Source organism: Topomyia yanbarensis, chromosome 2 (genome assembly GCF_030247195.1).
Source record: "Topomyia yanbarensis strain Yona2022 chromosome 2, ASM3024719v1, whole genome shotgun sequence".
Taxonomy (NCBI): Eukaryota; Metazoa; Arthropoda; class Insecta; order Diptera; family Culicidae; genus Topomyia; species Topomyia yanbarensis.
This window is the reverse complement of record NC_080671.1, coordinates 106677635-106697209: the sequence shown is the minus strand read 5'-3', so window position 1 is coordinate 106697209 and position 19575 is coordinate 106677635. Positions and strand designations below refer to the sequence as shown.

Below are 19575 nucleotides of genomic sequence, written 5' to 3'. Positions count from 1 at the left end.
AGCTACATGCCTCTTCACTCGCGTCTACAAATATGTGTAGTTGGGTAGAGAGCTCGGCTGATGGGTTGAAATTCATCATATAGCATCTAGGAATTTGAATGTCAACCAAGGAAGGGAGAAATCCTATCCATTTCCTCCATAACTCGTACTCTCCATCCTCTATTTCGTCGTCCCACGATATTCCTGAGCGCCATATTCGCTGGATCAAAATCTTACCATGAACAGAGAATAGTGCCAATATGCCTAAGGGGTCGAATAAACTCATGACGCACTTTAAGACTTGTCGTTTTGTCGGTCGCTGTTCTTCTGCGATTATTTTCGCTATGTCTTCTCGCATCTGTGTCGAAAACCCGAGTGAATCTGCTTCAGTTAACCACAACATGCCTAGCACTCGTTCTTTGTTATCGCCTTTGTCAAGATCCAAATTTTTGACAACTGTTTTTGAAGGCTCTTTGAGGTGATTCAACACTTCGGGTGCATTGGACAGCCAATTACGGATTTCAAATCCGCCTTTCTGGTGGATCATCGTTACTTCTGTCGTGATAAGCTTGGCCTCGTCAATGGAATCGAAGCTATCCAAGTAATCGTCGACATAGTGTCCTTCGATAATTGCTTCGGCAGCCCTAGGCCACTTATCAGCAAATTCCTTTGCATTTCGGTTCTTGACGTACTGTGCAGAACACGGTGAACATGTGGCCCCGAAGGTGGCCACATCCATCAGAAAAATATCCGGCTTACGGTTTGGATCATCGCGCCAAAGAAACCGCTGGGATTGACAATCCTCCGAACGAATACGTATTTGGTGAAACATTTCACGGATGTCTCCGCTCACTGCTATGGGTCGTTGACGAAAACGAAACAAGGCACCTGGTAGAGAGCATAGTTGATCGGGGCCTTTCAGAAGGACCGAGTTTAGCGATATGCCGCATACGCTTGCCGCGGCATCCCAAATCAATCGAATCTTTTCGGGTTTCCTCGGGTTTATCACAGCTCCTAGCGGCAGATACCATATCCTGCGAGGGTCAGCCCTAGACAGTTCACTTGCTGATGCACGATGGGCGTAACCTTTCGATTGGTACTCTTTAATCTGCCTATGCAGATTGTCTTTCAATAATGGATCTCGTTGCATCCTTCGCTCCAAGCATTCTAGGCGACGTAATGCCATATGGTAGCTGTCTGGTAGCTCGAAGTGATCATATCGCCATAAGAGACCTGTTTCGTATTGACCATTCGCCCGTTTTGTTGTATGTTCGAGAATTTGTCTTGCTCTCTTTTCGTCGGTTGGCTCCAAAGCTAGAGATAATTTCACCCCTGCATCTTCTTGGCCGAAATACTGTTTCACCATATCATGCAAGCTTTCCTCCGGTGCATCCAGAATGTGGTAGGTTACTCCAACTGTGGTGTTCTCATAACTTCCACCATAAATGCACCAACCTAGGCGGGTCTTGGCGGCCACGGGGTCTCCTTCACGTCCTTCTCGATACTTCAAAGGCAACGATAGTTTTAATTGGTCTAAACCCAAGAGGATACGCGGCTGAGCGCTCTTATAATCGTGTATTGGAAGGCCTTTCAAATGTGGATACTGCTCCATTAATTCATTAAGGTTGAGTGATTGAATGGGGAGATTTAGTTCAGACACGGTTCTGGCTCGTTTTACTTGGAATTGGTTTCCTGTATTTTGTCCCGAGATACCGAACGAAACTTCTTGAGAGCCTGACTCACAACGAGTTACATTGCCTGTCCATTTCAGAATAAGTCCGCGTGATGGTCCATTTTCTCCCAATTGTTCCGCTAGCGACCGTTCCACGAGTGTCAATGAAGATCCATCGTCCAGAAAGGCGAACGTGTCAACAGAACCCATTTTTCCGTGAACTGTTACCGGAATGATTCGAAATAGTGCCTTTGGTGCTAGATCTCGGTGAGTAAGACTTTCTGAAGTTGTTGCATTTTCAGGTTTACTATGTAGGAGGCGGTGGTGTTTGAACTGACATCCATCAATCCCACATTGGATTGTAATTCGACAACGTCTTCTACCGTGCTGGTTGAGACAAGTGCGACACAATCGGTGGCTATTAACTTTTCGCCATCTTTCCTCCACATCCATGCTATTGAACAGTTCACAATCTTTTACGCGATGATTCACTTCTTCACATACCAGACACTTACGCGCAGGGCTGTCTGCCTGCGAACTCGTCACCATCTCTTCATCTGCCTCGGAGTGAGCATGAAGGAATCCACTATTTTGCTGTTTTGACTTGGGGTCCCTTTCTGAACGACGGTGATCAGCCTTACAGTCAGTAAGCGATGTAACTTGGCTAGCTGCGGAGACCAAGTGCGACATGAAATCAGCAAAGGTTTTCAAGGTGACGGTGTGTAGTGGTTGTTTATGTACAGCCCACTGGAGTTTCAAATGAGCTGGAAGTTTCTCCTCTAGCTCTTGAAGAAGAGACGGGTTTGTCAGATGAGCCTCCTGATTCGCTGCTATAAGGTGGTCACAGAGACTCTGCAGCTCCATTCCGAACTCCACTACTGTGTGTAGTTTTTCGATTTTTGGGGCCGGTGTGTTGCGTACCCGCTGTATTAAAGAGTTAATGAGTAATGCAGGACGGCCATAAAGCATTTTAAGTGTTTCCATCACTTGCGGCACGGAGCTTGGAAGAAGCAAGCGACTACGAACGGAATCTAGGGCCATTCCTTTCAGACAATGTTGCAATCTAACGAGATTTTCTGCGTGACTAAACCCACAGCACTCCGTCGTAATATTGAATTGGCTTAGGAACACTGGCCAGTCTTCTGGGTTGCCACTGAATTCTGGTAGGCCGCGAGACATTACGCGCCGTGCTGCAATCTGAGTTGGCGATAGATTACCAGCGTACATTTCTCCTCCGGCTTGCTCATGACTCAAAGTGTTGCCCTCCTGTTTGTACTCTGATAGCACAGGTGGCAATACCTCTCTGATTCTAGCACCATGCTGTCGGGAGATGGACCGTTCGCTGCTTCCAGAAGGTGCGTACATAAATGGTGACGGTGGCTCGGGAGTAGAGGCATGGTGCGTAGATTCTGACTGCCGGCTTCCAGACATGGAGTTTTTCCTGGGGGAGTTCGGTACAGTGTATCGAAGTTGCGCCACGAGTTTCTGGGCATCGTTCCGATATGGTGCCTTACCATTATTAGCTGTACTGTTGAGAGCGTCCTTTGCATCGTTTTGTATCCATTGAACAACCCTTTCAACACTGTTCCGACCCCTACTTCCTCTACTGACAATACTACCGCCATCACTTTTTGTATCGATTTGAACTTTCTTAAGTTCATATTTCTCTTGAAGAAAGGTTCTCTCCATATTTTCCTCCTCTTCCAGCTTCTTTCTATCGACAGCTTCTTGTTCTAAGATTCGCCTTTTCTCCAGGGCTTTCTCCTGCAAGAACCGCTTTCTTTTGATTTCTTGCTCCTCCTCTAGTCTTTGGAGCTCCAGTGCGGCGATAGCTGAGCATCGCGACGATACAGTCCCTGATTCACTACTCACGACTAATGGCAGGCAGCTTGTGCACGTCCAATCGCGATGTTGAATAGAATCGGTGACACCAGCGCAGGTGAAGTGGTACCAATGATCACAATTGTCACATTGAACCAACTTTTCAGCCCAATCAGGGCGATTGCACACGGCACAGCTGCTGTTGTTGTTTGCCATCACACTGCTCGGTATAGGATCGTAGAATCCACTAAATTCTTGAGTTTGTTGAGATAAACAAGAAGTATCACTTTCTGTTAGCAGCAATTTATTTGTCAGCTCAAGCTGAAATCATCAAATTAGTTTAAGGTTATGATTTTAATGTGTGTACCTTACAATTTAGTGTTCTTCTCCCAAGTACTTTTAAGGATCAGCAATCCAACTCGGAGTGTGTGAAATTAACTGTAATTACAATCAATCAGATTATAATAAATTCATTCTTGATATAATCGATACTACTGTCTGTTTTCAACTCACGCAAATACAATGTATAGTGGCCTTCTTGGCAATCGACACTTGGTCTTCAATCCAACGTGGTTCGCCCACCTAGTTAGGTAACTATTAGTTTAAGGTTTCTAGATACTAAGATTTCATTTTTTCACTTACTTATAGGTTTAGCTTAGCTTTTAGCAATTAAGATATAATGTAGTATAGGTTTAGTTTTAGTATAGTTCACTAGCTTTAGGTTTCGGTTCACTAGCAACACGTAAATAATTCGCAATCTCGCAATATTGTTTCCTGTTGTTTGACACTACGATCGACCTCACATCCTCCTGCCAAACCGTACTGATGACAACTATTTAAAGCGTCGTCTTGGTTGGCGCTTTCAAAGGGCCTGTACACTTTCCTGGCGATTCGGTGATGGTAACAATGTTACTTCCAATGTTCTTAATTATTTTAACATTGACACTTACCACAGTGTTGAGTTTGGTGTAACTGGGCTGCGATATTTGTTGAAATCGGAATTCTAAAATTTGTAAAAGCATGCATTTTGATTTTTCTTAATAATAGCAATATTCATTAAGAAATGAAAAATACGGTGCACACAAACATGTTCAATACACACGATTTACTACTAGTCAAAACCAAATTAAATAAAATTTGGTTGGAATGAACGTAATATTGTTAGTTCAACAATAAAATATTGTATATTGAACAATTAAAGAGTTTCGAATCTAAAATAGACTGTCGATTGATACCAAAAATGTATTTTGTTGGTTTAATCATGTGAAATTTCGCTGCGTGTTGGATAAAGCGGCAGTACCACTGATGTCAACACTTTCCAGATGGCAGGTAATCAAATCTCGATTATTAAATATCGATAGGGTTAAAACTATATGCGAGCGTTACAAATGTGATAAACTATGCGGAAAATACCAACATTGTAAGGTTCTTTACTTTTGTCTATCCTTTTGACAGCGTCGATAAAGTATGCACGCTTCTGCTAAATTGATCATTTTAACCTAAATTTGTTTTAACAATTAGTCTTATTGTTGCATTATAGTAACCTATGGTGGACATGGCCAGTATAATAGCAAAAAACATACTATAACTATTTCCAATATTGTTCGTCAAAATCCTACCGTTGATTTATACGTTTTTATTTGTATAGTATTTCGCTAGAAAACTATATTTGAACTATACGAGAAATAGTAGAAACTCGTAACTAAGCGACTATTTGTGGTATTGTACATGTATAGTCCACGAAAAAAATGTTCGAAAAAAATCGTCGTTTTTGTATTGTAACATAACCTAACGCCATATTCCCCAAATTGTTATCCAGCTCAAAACAATACCCCAAATGACGGAAACAATTTACGGTGTGGCCTGTTTATTGTCGAATTACAATATGTCAAATTGTGAAAAAACTATAGTACAAATAATCCATTTATTGTTCTCGTTTATGCGGGTCATTCGTAACCGAGCGCCCTTTCAGTTTACACACGCGCTTTGCTTGTTGTAACATTACCTTGAGTTAGGCGATATCGGTGAAGGTGTTTATCCCAGCAGTGCAGTGTAGTGTGGTTCTAAACAGTTTTCTTGCATGAAAGACGGCTTTGTTTAGACGAGCTGTACCAGCTCTCTACTGTGTGAAGGTTACGCGGGTGACCGATAAAAGAAACGAAGGAGCAATTCACCTACCAGTTCGTAAGGAACCAACTGGTGAAGTGTTTCGCTTTTTACTTTTCTAAACCATTTTTTTATAGTTTTTGATTTTTTTTATTTTGATTTAAGTTAAATAGTGCGGTCGAGCGTGTTGCTTCCGCAACAAAATGGATCAAGAAGAAGGATCCCTCTCCAAAGATGAATCTTTTGAAGAAGTGGAACAATGATCCACTTCCCCCACTTTCCCCCAATGTCTCAAAGCTTGCCCCCCCCCCCCCCCCCAGTCAAGGTTTACCAGGATGGATCCGCTAGTCCTTGGGTGGTATACTTTCGGCCCAAAAATAAACCGTTAAACACGTTGCACGGGAGCTGACAAAACGTTACTCGGCCGTAATCGAGATTAAAAAGGTTCAATCAGATAAACTGCGCGTAGTCGCTACTGACTTGAAACAGGCCAATGGTATCGTTAGCAATAGCCTCTTTACGCTGGAGTATCGCGTCCCTTCTCGAGATGTGGAGATCGACGGTGTGGTAAGTGATGCGGGTATAACTGTCGATGATCTGATGAATGATGGGGTTGGCCACTTTAAGGACCCCAACCTTCAATCAGTTAACGTACAAACTTCGCGCGGATCAACTGAAGCGATCCGCCAAAGATCGCTCCAGACGCTCTTACGCAGAAATGCTTAAAAGAGCTTATCTCCGAAAACCCATACGCTCTCTTGCCAACTGACGATAACGCCTCTAACGACCCTTGCGAGGGGCATTCTTTGGCTCTGCTTGGAAACTCTAGGAAAAGACCTAATCAAAACTCACCTGAACTTCCTCGTAAGGGTCCTAGGTTGTCCCAAACAAGAGTACAAAATAAAAATAATTCACCAACTGGAAGTGCTGGTACAAATCCGAAGATAATATCTCCTAGTTTTGGGAAATTGAGATATAACCAGGAGTTCCTAGCACTCCCCGGGGCACCAATAATACCAAGTGCTGCCATTTTACGGTCAGAAACTCAACCTAAAACGGGATTCCTTAAATTTTCTGACATTATGGACTGGATATTCACAGCTTTCAACATTACCGATCCTCTGAAAAACTTGCTGGTTGCTATTCTACCAACAGTAAGAACATTTTTAAAACTGTTGACTGAACAATGGCCCCTCCTTGCAGCGATCGTATCCTTCGATGGCTAACTTATTAGACGGAATCACGGATCTGATCACTGTTTTACAGTGGAACTGCAGAAGTATTATCCCCAAAATTGATTCATTAAAACACTTGCTAAATTACAATCATTGTGATGTATTTTCCCTATGTGAAACATGGCTCACTTCTAATATAAACCACGATTTTAACATTATCCGTTTGGATCGAGAAGACTCATATGGAGGGGTACTTTTAGGGATCAAAAAGTGCTACTTCTTCAATCGAATTAACCTCCCTTCGATGCCAGGAATTGAAGTTGTCGCTTGTCAAACAACAATACAAAGGCAAAGATCTTTGCATTGCTTCTATTTATATTCCTCCTAGGGCCATGATAGGATATCGAAAATTCTCCAACGTGATTGAACACCTTCCCTCGCCCCGCCTGCTTCTTGGAGACTGTAACTCCCACGGTACGATTGTGGGCTGTCTGTACGACGATAGTCGATCTTAGACAATTCAAGACCTTTATGACAACTTCAATATGACAATTCTGAACACAGGGGAAATGACACGGATTCCTAGACCACCTGCGCAAGCAAGTGCACTGGACATATTATTATACTCGACATAACTACGGTTAGATTGCAAGTGGAAGGTAATATCTGATCCCCACGGTAGTGACCACCTACCCATTGTAATTGCAATCACCACTGGTTCAAGACCATCGGCACTAATCAATGTTCCCTATGACCTCACATGAAACATTGATTGGAAGAACTACGCTGCTGAGATATCCAAAACTATCGATTCGACACAAGTACTTCCCCCGGAGGAAGAGTATAAGTTTTTGTTCAACTCCATTCTCGATACCGCGATTCAAACTCAGACGAAGCGAGTACCCGACGTGAACACCCAAAAACGTTCTCCCAACCCGTGGTGGGACAAAGAGTGCTCAGACGTGTACGCGGAGAAAGCTGCCGCGTATAAAGCCTTCCGGAACGACGGGTTAGTTGCTAGTTATCAAGTGTACGCGATATTAGAAAAGCGATTGAAAAATTTAATGAAAACTAAGAAACGCAGTTACTGGCGCCGGTTTGTCGACGGGTTAACAAGAGAAACATCGATGAGCACTCGTTGGGGCACGGCCAGACGTATGCCAAACCGAAACAGTAATAACGAGAGCGTGGAATATGCAAACCGTTGGATTTTCGATTTCGCTAAGAAGGTTTGTCCAGATTCCGCCCCGGCACAGAAAATCTACCGCGCCGCGTCCCCTCACAATACCGCGAACGAAACACCGTTTACGATGGTGGAGTTCTCACTTGCTCTCTTATCATGTAACAATAAAGCACCGGGGCCAGAACAGAATCAAATTCAACTTGTTGAAGAATCTGCTGAACTCTGCCAAAAGACGCTTGTTGAATTTATTTAATAGGTTTCTTGAGGGTAACATTGTCCCACATGACTGGAGACAGGTGAGGGTCATCGCTATCCAAAAACCAGGAAAACCAGCCTCTGACCACAACTCGTATCGTCCGATTGCAATGCTGTCCTGTATCCGGAAGTTATTCGAAAAATGATCTTGTTTCGCCTCGACAATTGGGTCGAAACAAATGGCTTACTGTCAGATACACAATTTGGCTTCCGCAAAGGCAAAGGGACGAACGATTTCCTTGCGTTGCTCGCAACAGAAATTCAAATGGCATACACTAACAAAGAGGATATTAAGGGGGCTTTCGATTCAGTTTCTATCAACATTCTTTATGAGAAGTTGCACCAGCATGGTCTTTCACCAATTTTAAATAACTTTTTGCCAAACCTGTTGTCTGAAAAACAAATGCATTTCTCGCATGGCGATTTATCGACATCACGATTTAGCTACATGGGCCTTCCCCAGGGCTCATGTCTAAGCCTTCTTCTCTACAATTTTTACGTGAATGACATTGACGAATGTCTTCACGCAGAAAAATGTATTGTAGATATAACAATATTCTGGTTCAAATTCAATAATAATTATTATTGTCTCAGGGCTAATAATATTCATTAATTGATTCAATTCATAATATTGTTATTTCTACAATAAATTCTGGTTTTGACGTTTCTAGATTTTATTCACATTATCGGTTGAATCAACAATTAAATTGTTGGAACGATCGACCCTGTGTTATTGATCGAATTATGTGAACACGATTAGTTCAACAATATACTGTTGTTGAAGCAACGATTAATATAGTAAGCAATTACTATTAAAATGCTTTTTTTGATTAAAATAAAACATTTTTTTTAAGGGTTTACTTTTTATTTATAAAAAAAACCTTCCAAGAGCTTACAGCTTGCTTGCAGCTTACAGAATCAGTTGCCATACAACTTTCAACATTTCAGGGTTGTTCTGTAAGTTAAAAAGACAATGTTGTTGTTAATATATTTAAATTATTTTAATATTTACACTTACCCAGAGAGCATCATTTACGTCAGTACAATTGTAACACTAGCACCGCAACTGCCCTTTGTGTTGGACTGCGTTGTCAAGCTGCTGAAATAGAAATTTTACATTTAGTAAAGGAATTGTGATGTTTTTGCTTTACTTTTCTTACTTACATGTATGCAGAAGAAAAATACGTTCCGTGCATAGAATACACACAAAAAATACACAATACGCGTTGATTTGGTACTATATAAGTCCAACATAAAATCAAATTTGGTTGAAGTAAAAATAATATTGTTAGTTCAACAATAAAACAATGTATACTTAAAAATCGATAAGTTTTGAATCAATAATAGAGAGACGATTCCAATCAAAAATCCATTTTGTTGGATTAAGCATTTGAAATTTCGCTGCGTGTTGTCAACGATGTTCTCTACCGTGCATCTAATTCACGCAACATGAGCGACCTCTGCAATAACATAGCAAAGATTGTACCCCCCATACCTATTTGACCCCATTCTAATCTACATACGACAAACACGGGCAGTTTTTGAAATATAAGGTCACGTTCAAGCAATGTAAGCCGAGGAGCTTAATAGCCTGAATTGGGAAACCTAATGGCTTAGGAAAGGGAAACCGAAATCTGAATGATTCAAAGATCGAGGAATGGCACAAACGGGTATTCGATAGCAAAACAATGATGTACAAAAATCACAATTAGCCTTCGAACGAAGCTTTGATACAGTCGTGTTGGGAAAGCAGACAATGAAAGGTTCGCTGTCAGGTACTCTGTATATACTCCGGCAATTTAAAATACCATGGCATTAGTTTGCTTAAAACTTCTCGGTACAAATATTGTGTATTTAAATTATAAGTCGATTTTTTTGTTATTGGTTTAAAAAATTGTAATAAAAAAACCTTTGTTACTAATTTATATTATTTCTTTACACCATTATTGTGTAAAATTACATCGACATCCATGGATGTGTGATTTTCTTATTCTAATTTCGGAAATAGTATTCTTATTCTAATTTCGGAAATAGTAGCTCGAATCTGAAGAGACTTACTAACTAAAAGCACAATTATGGGTGGTATCCTACAACTGAGATTGAAGAACGCACCTTCCTAATATATAAAGTTTCAAGTACTGGTAAAAGTTTTCAACAACACCGTATAGTTGCTCATTTCTGCAACTTCGGGATGCGCATTTTGAAAGAAAAACACAAACCACAGTGTTTCACGGCAAAATCGCGTGTTACTTGCATCCTATGCAACAGCGCTGACCACGTTGTCTGTGTTATTGTGTCGAACCAGGTGGATATCTACGATGAGGAATAGAAATACAATATGTACACAGGATAGGTAGTCCATGTGCTTCTGCACGAACCACGCGAGAGCGCGCGGGAAAAGTCAGTCAGCAACTAGGCTCAGTAGTAGTTCTCCGTCGGCCACGTGTGCTTGTGTTTTGACAATGCTCCCAGAGGCTAACGGGAAATAGAACTTGGAAAGCTAGCTCTGTTGTGATGAAAAATACGTTGTTAAAAAATTCATCATTTGAAACCTATTTCTGAACAATTGACAATCAGGTTTATTTGAAACAACAGACCCGTACGAATGGACTAAGAAAACAGTTGAAAGTGCTTTGTCTCGTGTAACTATTTTCGTTCAGAAACTTTTCAGAAGTGTTGGAACGTTTGCAAGGGAAAGTGATTTTCGATGAAAGTTGTTTGTTAGTATACGCCCGAATCGTCCAATGTTTGTGTGCTCCAGGATAAAGCAAAATCAAAAATCCTTTCCGACCAAAAGGGGGGCAAAGAAAGTGCGAAAAATAGTGCCTTGTGTGGGTGTTGCTTCTTTCCAATACTGGCGCGAATTTTTCAAAGCATGAAACGGCACTGCCCAATTGAATAAAGGCGTGCGATGTTGAACTCCAATTGCATTTGAGCTCAAGTTTGAAAGGATGGTGCATGTTTGAACCCTTCATGTAACCTTCTGACAGCATTTAAGGTAATCGTGTGCAGATTCTGAAATCGAATACACCATCAGTTTTTTGTGAATGAGACTAGTTTTAAAGTACGCGAAAGGGAAATTGCCTTTCGGAGGGGATTGGTTGTGATGGAATTGACTTTTCGAAGTCAAGGCTGGCAGGAATTGTGCTAATGTTTTGTTTTAATTTAATTTCTACGAACACACGTGAATGATCGCCATTACATTGAGTGACTCGGTAGAATAGGTTTCATGGATAATCAATGAAATTGTTTCGCAAACGTTTATCTTCCCGTCGGTGTAGAAGCAGTTATTGAATGTTTCCCATCGCTTGAAGCGAAGGGAGTTTAAACGAGCTATCTTCTAATTACTTTGTTAATACATTTGCAAATGTATTAATTGAAGAAATCGACTTTTGTTAGACTAATCTTTGGATAAGAATTTGCTAAATTAGTTATTGAATTTGCGTTTCGAATTTGCTGTTAATTCTGAGCTCTACTCATTTTTCATTAGATGTTTATGTGATAGATATTTTAACACGATTGTACGCATAGCTCACATTTGCTTTTTGAGCATACATGCAACTTCACCATTTTGAACCGATTTATTGAAGTGAGTATTATTACTGCTCCGAAATACATAACAAGACATAGGATACATACATCACATAGGAAGCCGTCATGGGATATCACACTGTCTTGCGGAAATACTCAAGAATGTTCATCAATGTAGCAAATTTAAAAAAATAATGTTCAAATATTCGATTATATTGACAGATACTTCATGTAACTTCCAGCAATTTACACAAATCATATTGTCGTTAGCTGCTCTTTCCATATACAAAATCATTACAAAATTGAAAACTATTTATTGATCTATTAGTGCCTACCAAAGTTTATTTCACAACAAATGCATAATGTAAGAATGGATATTTTTTTCAAGTGAGGTTTTTCATTGTGTTTAGTCAGACTTCCGATTTACACTAGGTGCCCTGAAAAGTTAAATAATATTATTTTTAGCACCGGAGGAAGCGATAAGATAGCTCCGTCATTTTCCACCTAGTTTTATGATTGTTAATTCAAAGCGCAATCCACCCTCTTTTGGTACATTTATTGCAAAATTTCAGATAGTTTCAAAAAAATTTCATTAATCAGTGCAACAAAATAAATGTGTCGAAAGCTATGTTTTCCTCCTTTTTACAACTTTGGACCTACCTCATATATTGGTGACCAAGGTACCGGAGGTTTTTTTTAACAATAAATCAAGATTTTGAGGCGGTGTCGCACTTGGAGGTTTATAACAGACTATTATCTTTCTCCGGGCAAAACCAACCTAGAGACCGATGCAGTATCACAGCCAAAAATTGATCCGCTGAGCTCCTGCTTTGTCACCGTAAGAAGCGACTGAAAACAGGAGTTCTCAAGTCAAGGTATTTCTCCGTGCCGAGGACTGAATGGGTGCCAGTCGCGCAAGGAGTGTCATGGTCTTACCCTTGCTGCGTTTAGTGAATCTCTGACACAGCGGACGTTTGTTTCTCTGCAAATTGTGAGATTCGAATGATGGTCATTAGGCTGGTTCAATTTTTGACTTTTAGCTCCACCAGGCTCTACTGATTCCTTTTATGGCCCTTAGCAATTGTGCAAATTTTGGTACCGATTGGTTGTGTCTACGGACCCTCCAAAAATTTCAAAGTTTATATGGAAATTAGTATGGAAAATCGGTTAAAATTGAAAATAAATTCTTAAAAAATTACCCCATCAATCAATTCATGAGAACACTATATATTTCTAAAGGTATTCATATACTGAACGCATTCGTGGAACATTGTAAGTTTGTGAAAATTCGCTGAGAAAAGTTATTAACTAAAGAAGCAGCATGACTTCAAAATAAGTGGACTTTATTATTAATCACAGCAACCCTGTGTGAATAGCAGCATCTCCCAACCAGGAGAAAATAACTGGGCAATAACCCGAGCATACTTTTTTTTTGGTATTCATACCAAAACTTGGTATTAATTGATTATTATACCTCATTGAGGTATTAAGCAGTTATTGAACAAACATTTTTAAATACCTGCTTAATACCTCAATAAGGTATAATACTTTATTTTAGTATTATTTATGTATCCACGCAGGAAAATGAATTGTAGATATAACAATATTCTGGTTTAAACTAAACAATAATTATTATTATCTCAGGGCTAATAATATTCAATACTTGATTCAATCCGTAATATTGTTATTTCCATAATAAATTCTGGTTTTGACGTTTCGAGATTTCAATCACATCATCGGTTGAATCAACAATATAATTGTTGAAACGATTGCCAATATTATTGATCTAATATTGTGAACACGATTGGTCCAACAATATGATTCAGTTGAAACAACAACGAATATAGAAGAAAATATTTACTGTTGATGTTTGTTAATAAAAATAAAGCTCAATAATTTTATTGTTTTATTTTTAAACTTACTGTAAATTTAAAGACGTTGCAGGATCATTTGCCAGCTATTTATTTTCAGCATTTTGAGTTTGTTCTGAAAGTGTCAAAGGTTATGTTACTTCCAATGTTCTTAATTATTTTAACATTGACACTTACCACAGTGTTGAGTTTGGTGTAACTGGGCTGCGATATTTGTTGAAATCGGAATTCTAAAATTTGTAAAAGCATGCATTTTGATTTTTCTTAATAATAGCAATATTCATTAAGAAATGAAAAATACGGTGCACACAAACATGTTCAATACACACTGATTTACTGCTAGTCAAAACCAAATTAAATAAAATTTGGTTGGAATGAACGTAATATTGTTAGTTCAACAATAAAATATTGTATATTGAACAATTAAAGAGTTTCGAATCTAAAATAGACTGTCGATTGATACCAAAAATGAATTTTGTTGGTTTAATCATGTGAAATTTCGCTGCGTGTCCCAGTGATTTTTTCAAATACCAAATCAATACCTTATTGAATACCTCCACAGAGTGGATTTTGTTACTGGAAGGTTGAAAAATGTTTTATTATTATTCAGGTATTATAATAACTCGTTTTATTATCAAATAGTTATTTGTAGAACATATCTGTGTTATTTGTTTTGGTATTTTACCTCTTATGTAGAGCTCATTAATACCATATTGTGGTAAACAGTCGTTGGTATTGATACCTAAATTTAGTATTCCGCAGCTATTTTCTTTTGCTCGGGCTGCCATACGGGAGCGGTGGGTGGTAAGCCTAGTTTACACTTGTATAAGGATGGAGCTATTCGAACAGGGTTGCTATGATTAATAATAAAATCATCAGGGGATGTATCACTGTGGCATTAATGGGTTTCCACTCATAATCGCCAGTGACGCAATAGTCTATAACATAATTAGGGGCAGCTCATATATCAGTTTGACAGGCACCGAATTGATGGAATACTTAAGAGGATCTTCTACTCGCGAGGCTTAAAATTGAGCAGTTTTTTTGGGAATAAATTGTAAAGCATCAACTCAAAGGATTTTGAATCTTTTTTGTGTATTTTGAAGATACATGTTTTAACTTTTCAATTTTACTTTTGAAGATGAATAGAAAAATCTCTCGTGACCTTAAAACTGCATTTAAGACATTGATGTTGAAACTGCATGGGTCCCGCTTAAGTAAAGTTGTGGCAAAATTGGGTAATCTGAAATCAGAAAATTCATATTTTTTATAACCATTGTCACGTTGGCTATGTTTTCCCGAGAGGGATTGGTTTTATTTTATGATTTGTAGAAGTTATATAACGATTTGTGAAAATTTCCTTAATTTAATTATTTTTTGGTCTATTAGTGGCTATAAAAATAGAACAAATTGACATTTTGAAAATCCTTCTCGGAAAAACATAGCGGTAGATTTTCTTAACAATAGGAGAAAAAATTATTGAAATCGGACCAGTACTTCTATGAAAAGTCTTACTTGACCACTTAAAAAAAACACAACTTTCTGGAAAATATGTTTAAAGATAAAGTACGGTGTATAACTCGATTGTAGTACCTTACTAGTTAATCTGCTATACCTGGGCCGTAGAGCTCACCTTCCTCATTACGAAAATATTCATGGTTGTCCATATTTTGCTCCCTCTGTTGAATTTGTGCCTGTTTTGACGCGGCACCCACCTTACGTTAAGAACGAGTTATACGTTCACCGTTGAGTCGGGCAGCACATCTTTCAGCTTTATTCCCTCAGGTAATTCCCATCACCTCCATAGCTTGTAATATCGATGAAAATCCTTATGTTTGAAGATGCTGACTGCCAAATAAGTCGCAGCATTGACCACCTGCCTGCCAGCATTTGCTTTTGCGCTAAGACCCAGATTCCATTATTCATTGTTGTTTTGGGTGTAAGCTCCTAAGCATCTTTCTACACCCAACATCCGACGGGTACGTTTCTATTACTTTTGGGTAAGATTCTCTTGTCTTTTCGGTAACAGATCACACAATTGCGCATTGCGGTATTAAACTCATATTCTCGCAAAGGTAGTAAACGGTAGAATGACGAATTTCGGTTACTGTTCATGTACCGTAAACCGGGGTGACTTTGATCATCGGGGCGACTTTGATCACTCGAATCTTTTTTCGTAGATCGCTTATTAAACCAGAATAGTCTACCGAATCATTTTAATTTGAATTGATTTTTACTCTAAACTTATAAAATACTGATTTGTTATACTTTTTGAGTATATTGTTCGGTTTTGAGTACAAAAACTACAAAAAACCGAAATTTGACTTCACCTGATTTTTACGAAGCTTCGTAAAGTGTCTATTTTTATAACACAAATAAATCTCAGATTTGAGCAAGAGTAATAAATTACAAGCGAGTTTTTATTTTCCTTTAGATTGGGATATGCTAAATTTAGTTTTAAGAGTTTGTTTATTTTTAATACATTTTTTGTGAAACTAGTTGGCCATAATTTCAAATTATTTTAAGCCAAAATTCGCAACATTTTTTATTGTTCAATATTCCAACGTGTTAAAATGGATGAAACTTTTTGTACAATGATAAAACACTGAAACAAAAAAAAATAGCAGCTTTAAAAGTTTTCAGTATCTTTTATTCTAGTTGGACACAAATTATACGAATTTTGGTTACTCGAATTTTAAAGTACATTGAAATACTTTGTATAATACTAATTAACATCTATTTAACAATGAGTATCTTTCCAAAATTAGTTTAAACAAACATTTGAATGAAAAGCATTGATATCAATAACTTAATGTGGGTGAACATGCAGGTTTTCAAAGTCACCCCGAACGCGAAAACGGACTTCAACTTGAAATCATTTTTGAAAAAATAGCTATAAACGGACAATTTTAGGTAAAACCATCCGATCTTGTTCTCCATACATCAGTACATGGTTCAAAAATAATTTAACTTTAACTCGAAAAAAATGCGTTGCGTCTAAAAATATGTACTGATTACTTCGAAAAGTGTTCAATGTCACGCCGGTTTACGGTATGTGCATCACACAACCAAACACTTTTTCAGTATGTGTCAACCTCGGCTCTGTTCGTATGTAAGATAATTCGATCGATTTCTATGATAGTATTAGTGTTGAGTCAAACCAATCGGAATTTTGGCGGATTTCTGCCCAAATTCAGACTGGAATATGCCCCAATATTGGCAGAAAACAGGCGAAATTGCCGTTTTTTTACTGGGTAGATTGGATAGTGAAATAATTTTAGGTAGTTTTCGTATCCGGACCAGTTTCCAAATCCGGGCCTCGCAGATTTCAGATTTGGACCAGAACCCGGATCCGGATGAGTATCCGTATCCGGACCAGTACCCGAATCCGACCAGTAACAAGATCCGAATCAGTCCCTGGATCTAGCCCATCCCCTTCTTCCCTTCTTGCTTCCCGTACATGACGGGAAGGATTGTTCATGTTTTGTGCAAGTGCTACCTTGCGGTTGACGTCCGTGATAGAAAACTAATTCCTATTTAACACTGACCGAAATACCCCAACACTATTCCGAGCCGATTTTTTTAACTGTGCTTTGAAGCTAGTCGAGTGTGAGTCGATCTTCAAATACGGAATGTGTTGTGTGTGTAGAGAAAATCGAAATTCGTCTTTATCCACATGGTGTTAGCTTCGCTTGATGCGCAATACAATGACAAGCAAAGTGTTACACACTTTCAGACAATCCGACGCATTAAGGACGATTCAGACGATACATCAGCTTCCGTCAACGTCAACGGAACGTCACCGTTCCGTCAGGATAAGTTAAATGCGTTTCTCTTGTGCCCGTTCCAAGCATTATAATTCTCTCTCACTCACGCGAGAAGAAGCTTATCCGATGTCCAACTTTTCCGAGATAAGATGAGTCGCAAAATTATCCGTCTCCAGAAATAGCGCGAGAATAATTTTCCGGATAAAATTTATTTGTTTTTTTTCCTTCTCACCGGAGAAAGTGGTAATATTTTAATTTCGTGGAAATCAAAAAAAGCGTCAAAATATATGTTGTGTGGATTAAATAAGAGGCTTTTCAGCAACACCCTAAGGAATGTATTCCAACGGTATCAGCTAAAAGCTGATGTAATTTATTAATATTATGCTTAGAGTAATATTCAAGCTTACTTACATCGGTCAATTATTGTATCTCGTCAATTCCTAACAATTACGGCTAGATTACAGGGCAATACGCAAGTCACGTATCACCTAACCTCAATCGTGCACAATTCGAACGGTTGAGTGCGTTTCTTGGCCTTCCGGCACCTGTTTAGGTTTTAATTCAGAAATTGTACTCATGTAAATTCGTGCTGCCATAGGATCTACTTACGGAAATAAATGTTTGCTTATATCTTCACGAATTCAACGTTCTATTTACTTAAACTTCCAACAATTTCTATCTATTCTTTTTTCTTATACCTTTCTCTCATCTCTACGTTTTTCTATCCTACCATTTCAAACGATCCTTTTTTCCTTTTTCTATCCTTCCATTTCAAACGGTCCTTCTTCCCTTTTCCTATCCTTCCATTTCAAATGGTCCTCACTACATCAAAATTGTCCACCGACAGGTGGTCGACCGTGGAGTTGGAAGGGGTCAGCGGGACATACCGTAACACTCCCCGACCCGTAAGGCTGGTTAGCTATCTCCGGTTTAGCTTTACCTTCTGCTGTTCCCGGCTGAAGCCCCACCTTTTCTATGTCGATCCGCGCCAGCTTTGCTACAGGTCGATGCACCATTCCGTCGGGAGTCTGCACCACGGCATCGCGAACTCGCCCATCTCGGCCCACCACGACCTTGGCTACACGTCCTCGAATCCATCCGTTGCGTATCTTCTCCTCCACGATGATCACCAAATCTCCTACATCGATCGGTTTCGTCTCCTCAAACCACTTGGTACGACGTGCGATGGTAGGAAGATATTCCCGCACCCACCGGCGCCAAAACTGATCTACCATTGTACGGCATAGATTCCAGTCGTTCCTGCAGGCTTGTCTTGGATCCGTAAGCGTCTTCGGAGTCTGCGTTACGCCGCTCGAGCTCATTAGAAGAAAGTGGTTCGGTGTTAGAGCCTCCTGTTGCGCCGTCTCCAGAGGAATATATGTTAGCGGTCTCGAATTGACCACACTCTCAGCTTCCACTAGCAACGTTGCCAGCGTTTCTTCGTTCGGCGTTCGAGAAGACTCCATTGCAGCAAGAGCGGTTTTCACCGACCGCACTAGACGCTCCCAGGCGCCACCCATGTGAGGTGATCCAGGTGGGTTAAACACCCATTTCGTGTTCGCGTTGGTGAACGTTTCGGCAAGCTGGCGCTCGATTTTGCCCATCTCCTGCTTAAGTTCGTTGCTCGATCCCACGAAATTTGTGCCCCTGTCGCTGCGGATCTCCACAGGTGCTCCTCTGCGTCCGATGAAACGCCTGATCGCCATCTTGCAAGATTCCGTTGAAAGTGTGTGAGCGACTTCGAGATGGATTGCTCGTGTGGTCATACACGTGAACAGAGCTACCCATCGTTTTGCAATACTTCGGTTCACCCGCACGCCGATCGGCCCGAAATAGTCGACGCCTACGTAGGAAAATGGACGTACGTACGCCTGCAACCTGGCCGCCGGGAGTGGAGCCATTCGGGGTGTCGCCAGACTTGGCTTCTTGACTTTACACAAAGCGCACTCTTTAGCCACCTTACGCACGAACGGGCGCAGCTGCGATATGTGGAAACGCTGTCTCACTTCGTTCACGACAGTCTCGCCATTGGCGTGAAGAAATCGTTGGTGGTACCATTCAACCAGCAGTCTAGTCACTGGATGGGCTTTCGGCAATATTACTGGAAACTTAGTGTCAAACGCGGCGACGGTCGCAGCAGTTATCCTTCCATCAGAACGAATAACACCTGCTTCGTCCAAGTACGGAGACAGTTTGTATATTTTGCTGGTTTTCT

At 39.9% G+C, this 19575-nt stretch overlaps 2 protein-coding genes across 7 annotated transcripts in view; one reads left to right on the top strand and one right to left on the bottom strand.

Moving 5' to 3' along the window:
• The first annotated feature begins 10647 nt into the window (after positions 1–10647).
• Positions 10648–19575, top strand: part of LOC131679117 (uncharacterized) — an 87171-nt gene continuing 78243 nt past the window's right edge. For all 6 annotated transcript variants that reach the window (XM_058959683.1, XM_058959687.1, XM_058959686.1 and 3 more), the window contains exon 1: positions 10648–11189. The gene's annotated coding sequence lies outside the window, so the exon portion shown is untranslated. The remainder of the gene's footprint in view (positions 11190–19575) is intronic.
• LOC131679124 (uncharacterized) lies at positions 17805–19493 on the bottom strand. Its single transcript, XM_058959713.1, has 2 exons — positions 17970–19493; positions 17805–17905 (listed from the first exon to the last, which is right to left on the bottom strand). Exon 1 carries the CDS (start codon positions 19259–19261, stop codon positions 18188–18190), a length of 1074 nt encoding a protein of 357 aa, XP_058815696.1. The 5' UTR covers positions 19262–19493; the 3' UTR covers positions 17805–17905; positions 17970–18187.

Excerpts from the sequence above, each read along its gene's own strand:
- LOC131679124 (XM_058959713.1), bottom strand. The coding sequence starts at position 19,261 with ATGGCTCCACTCCCGGCGGCCAGGTTGCAGGCGTACGTACGTCCATTT.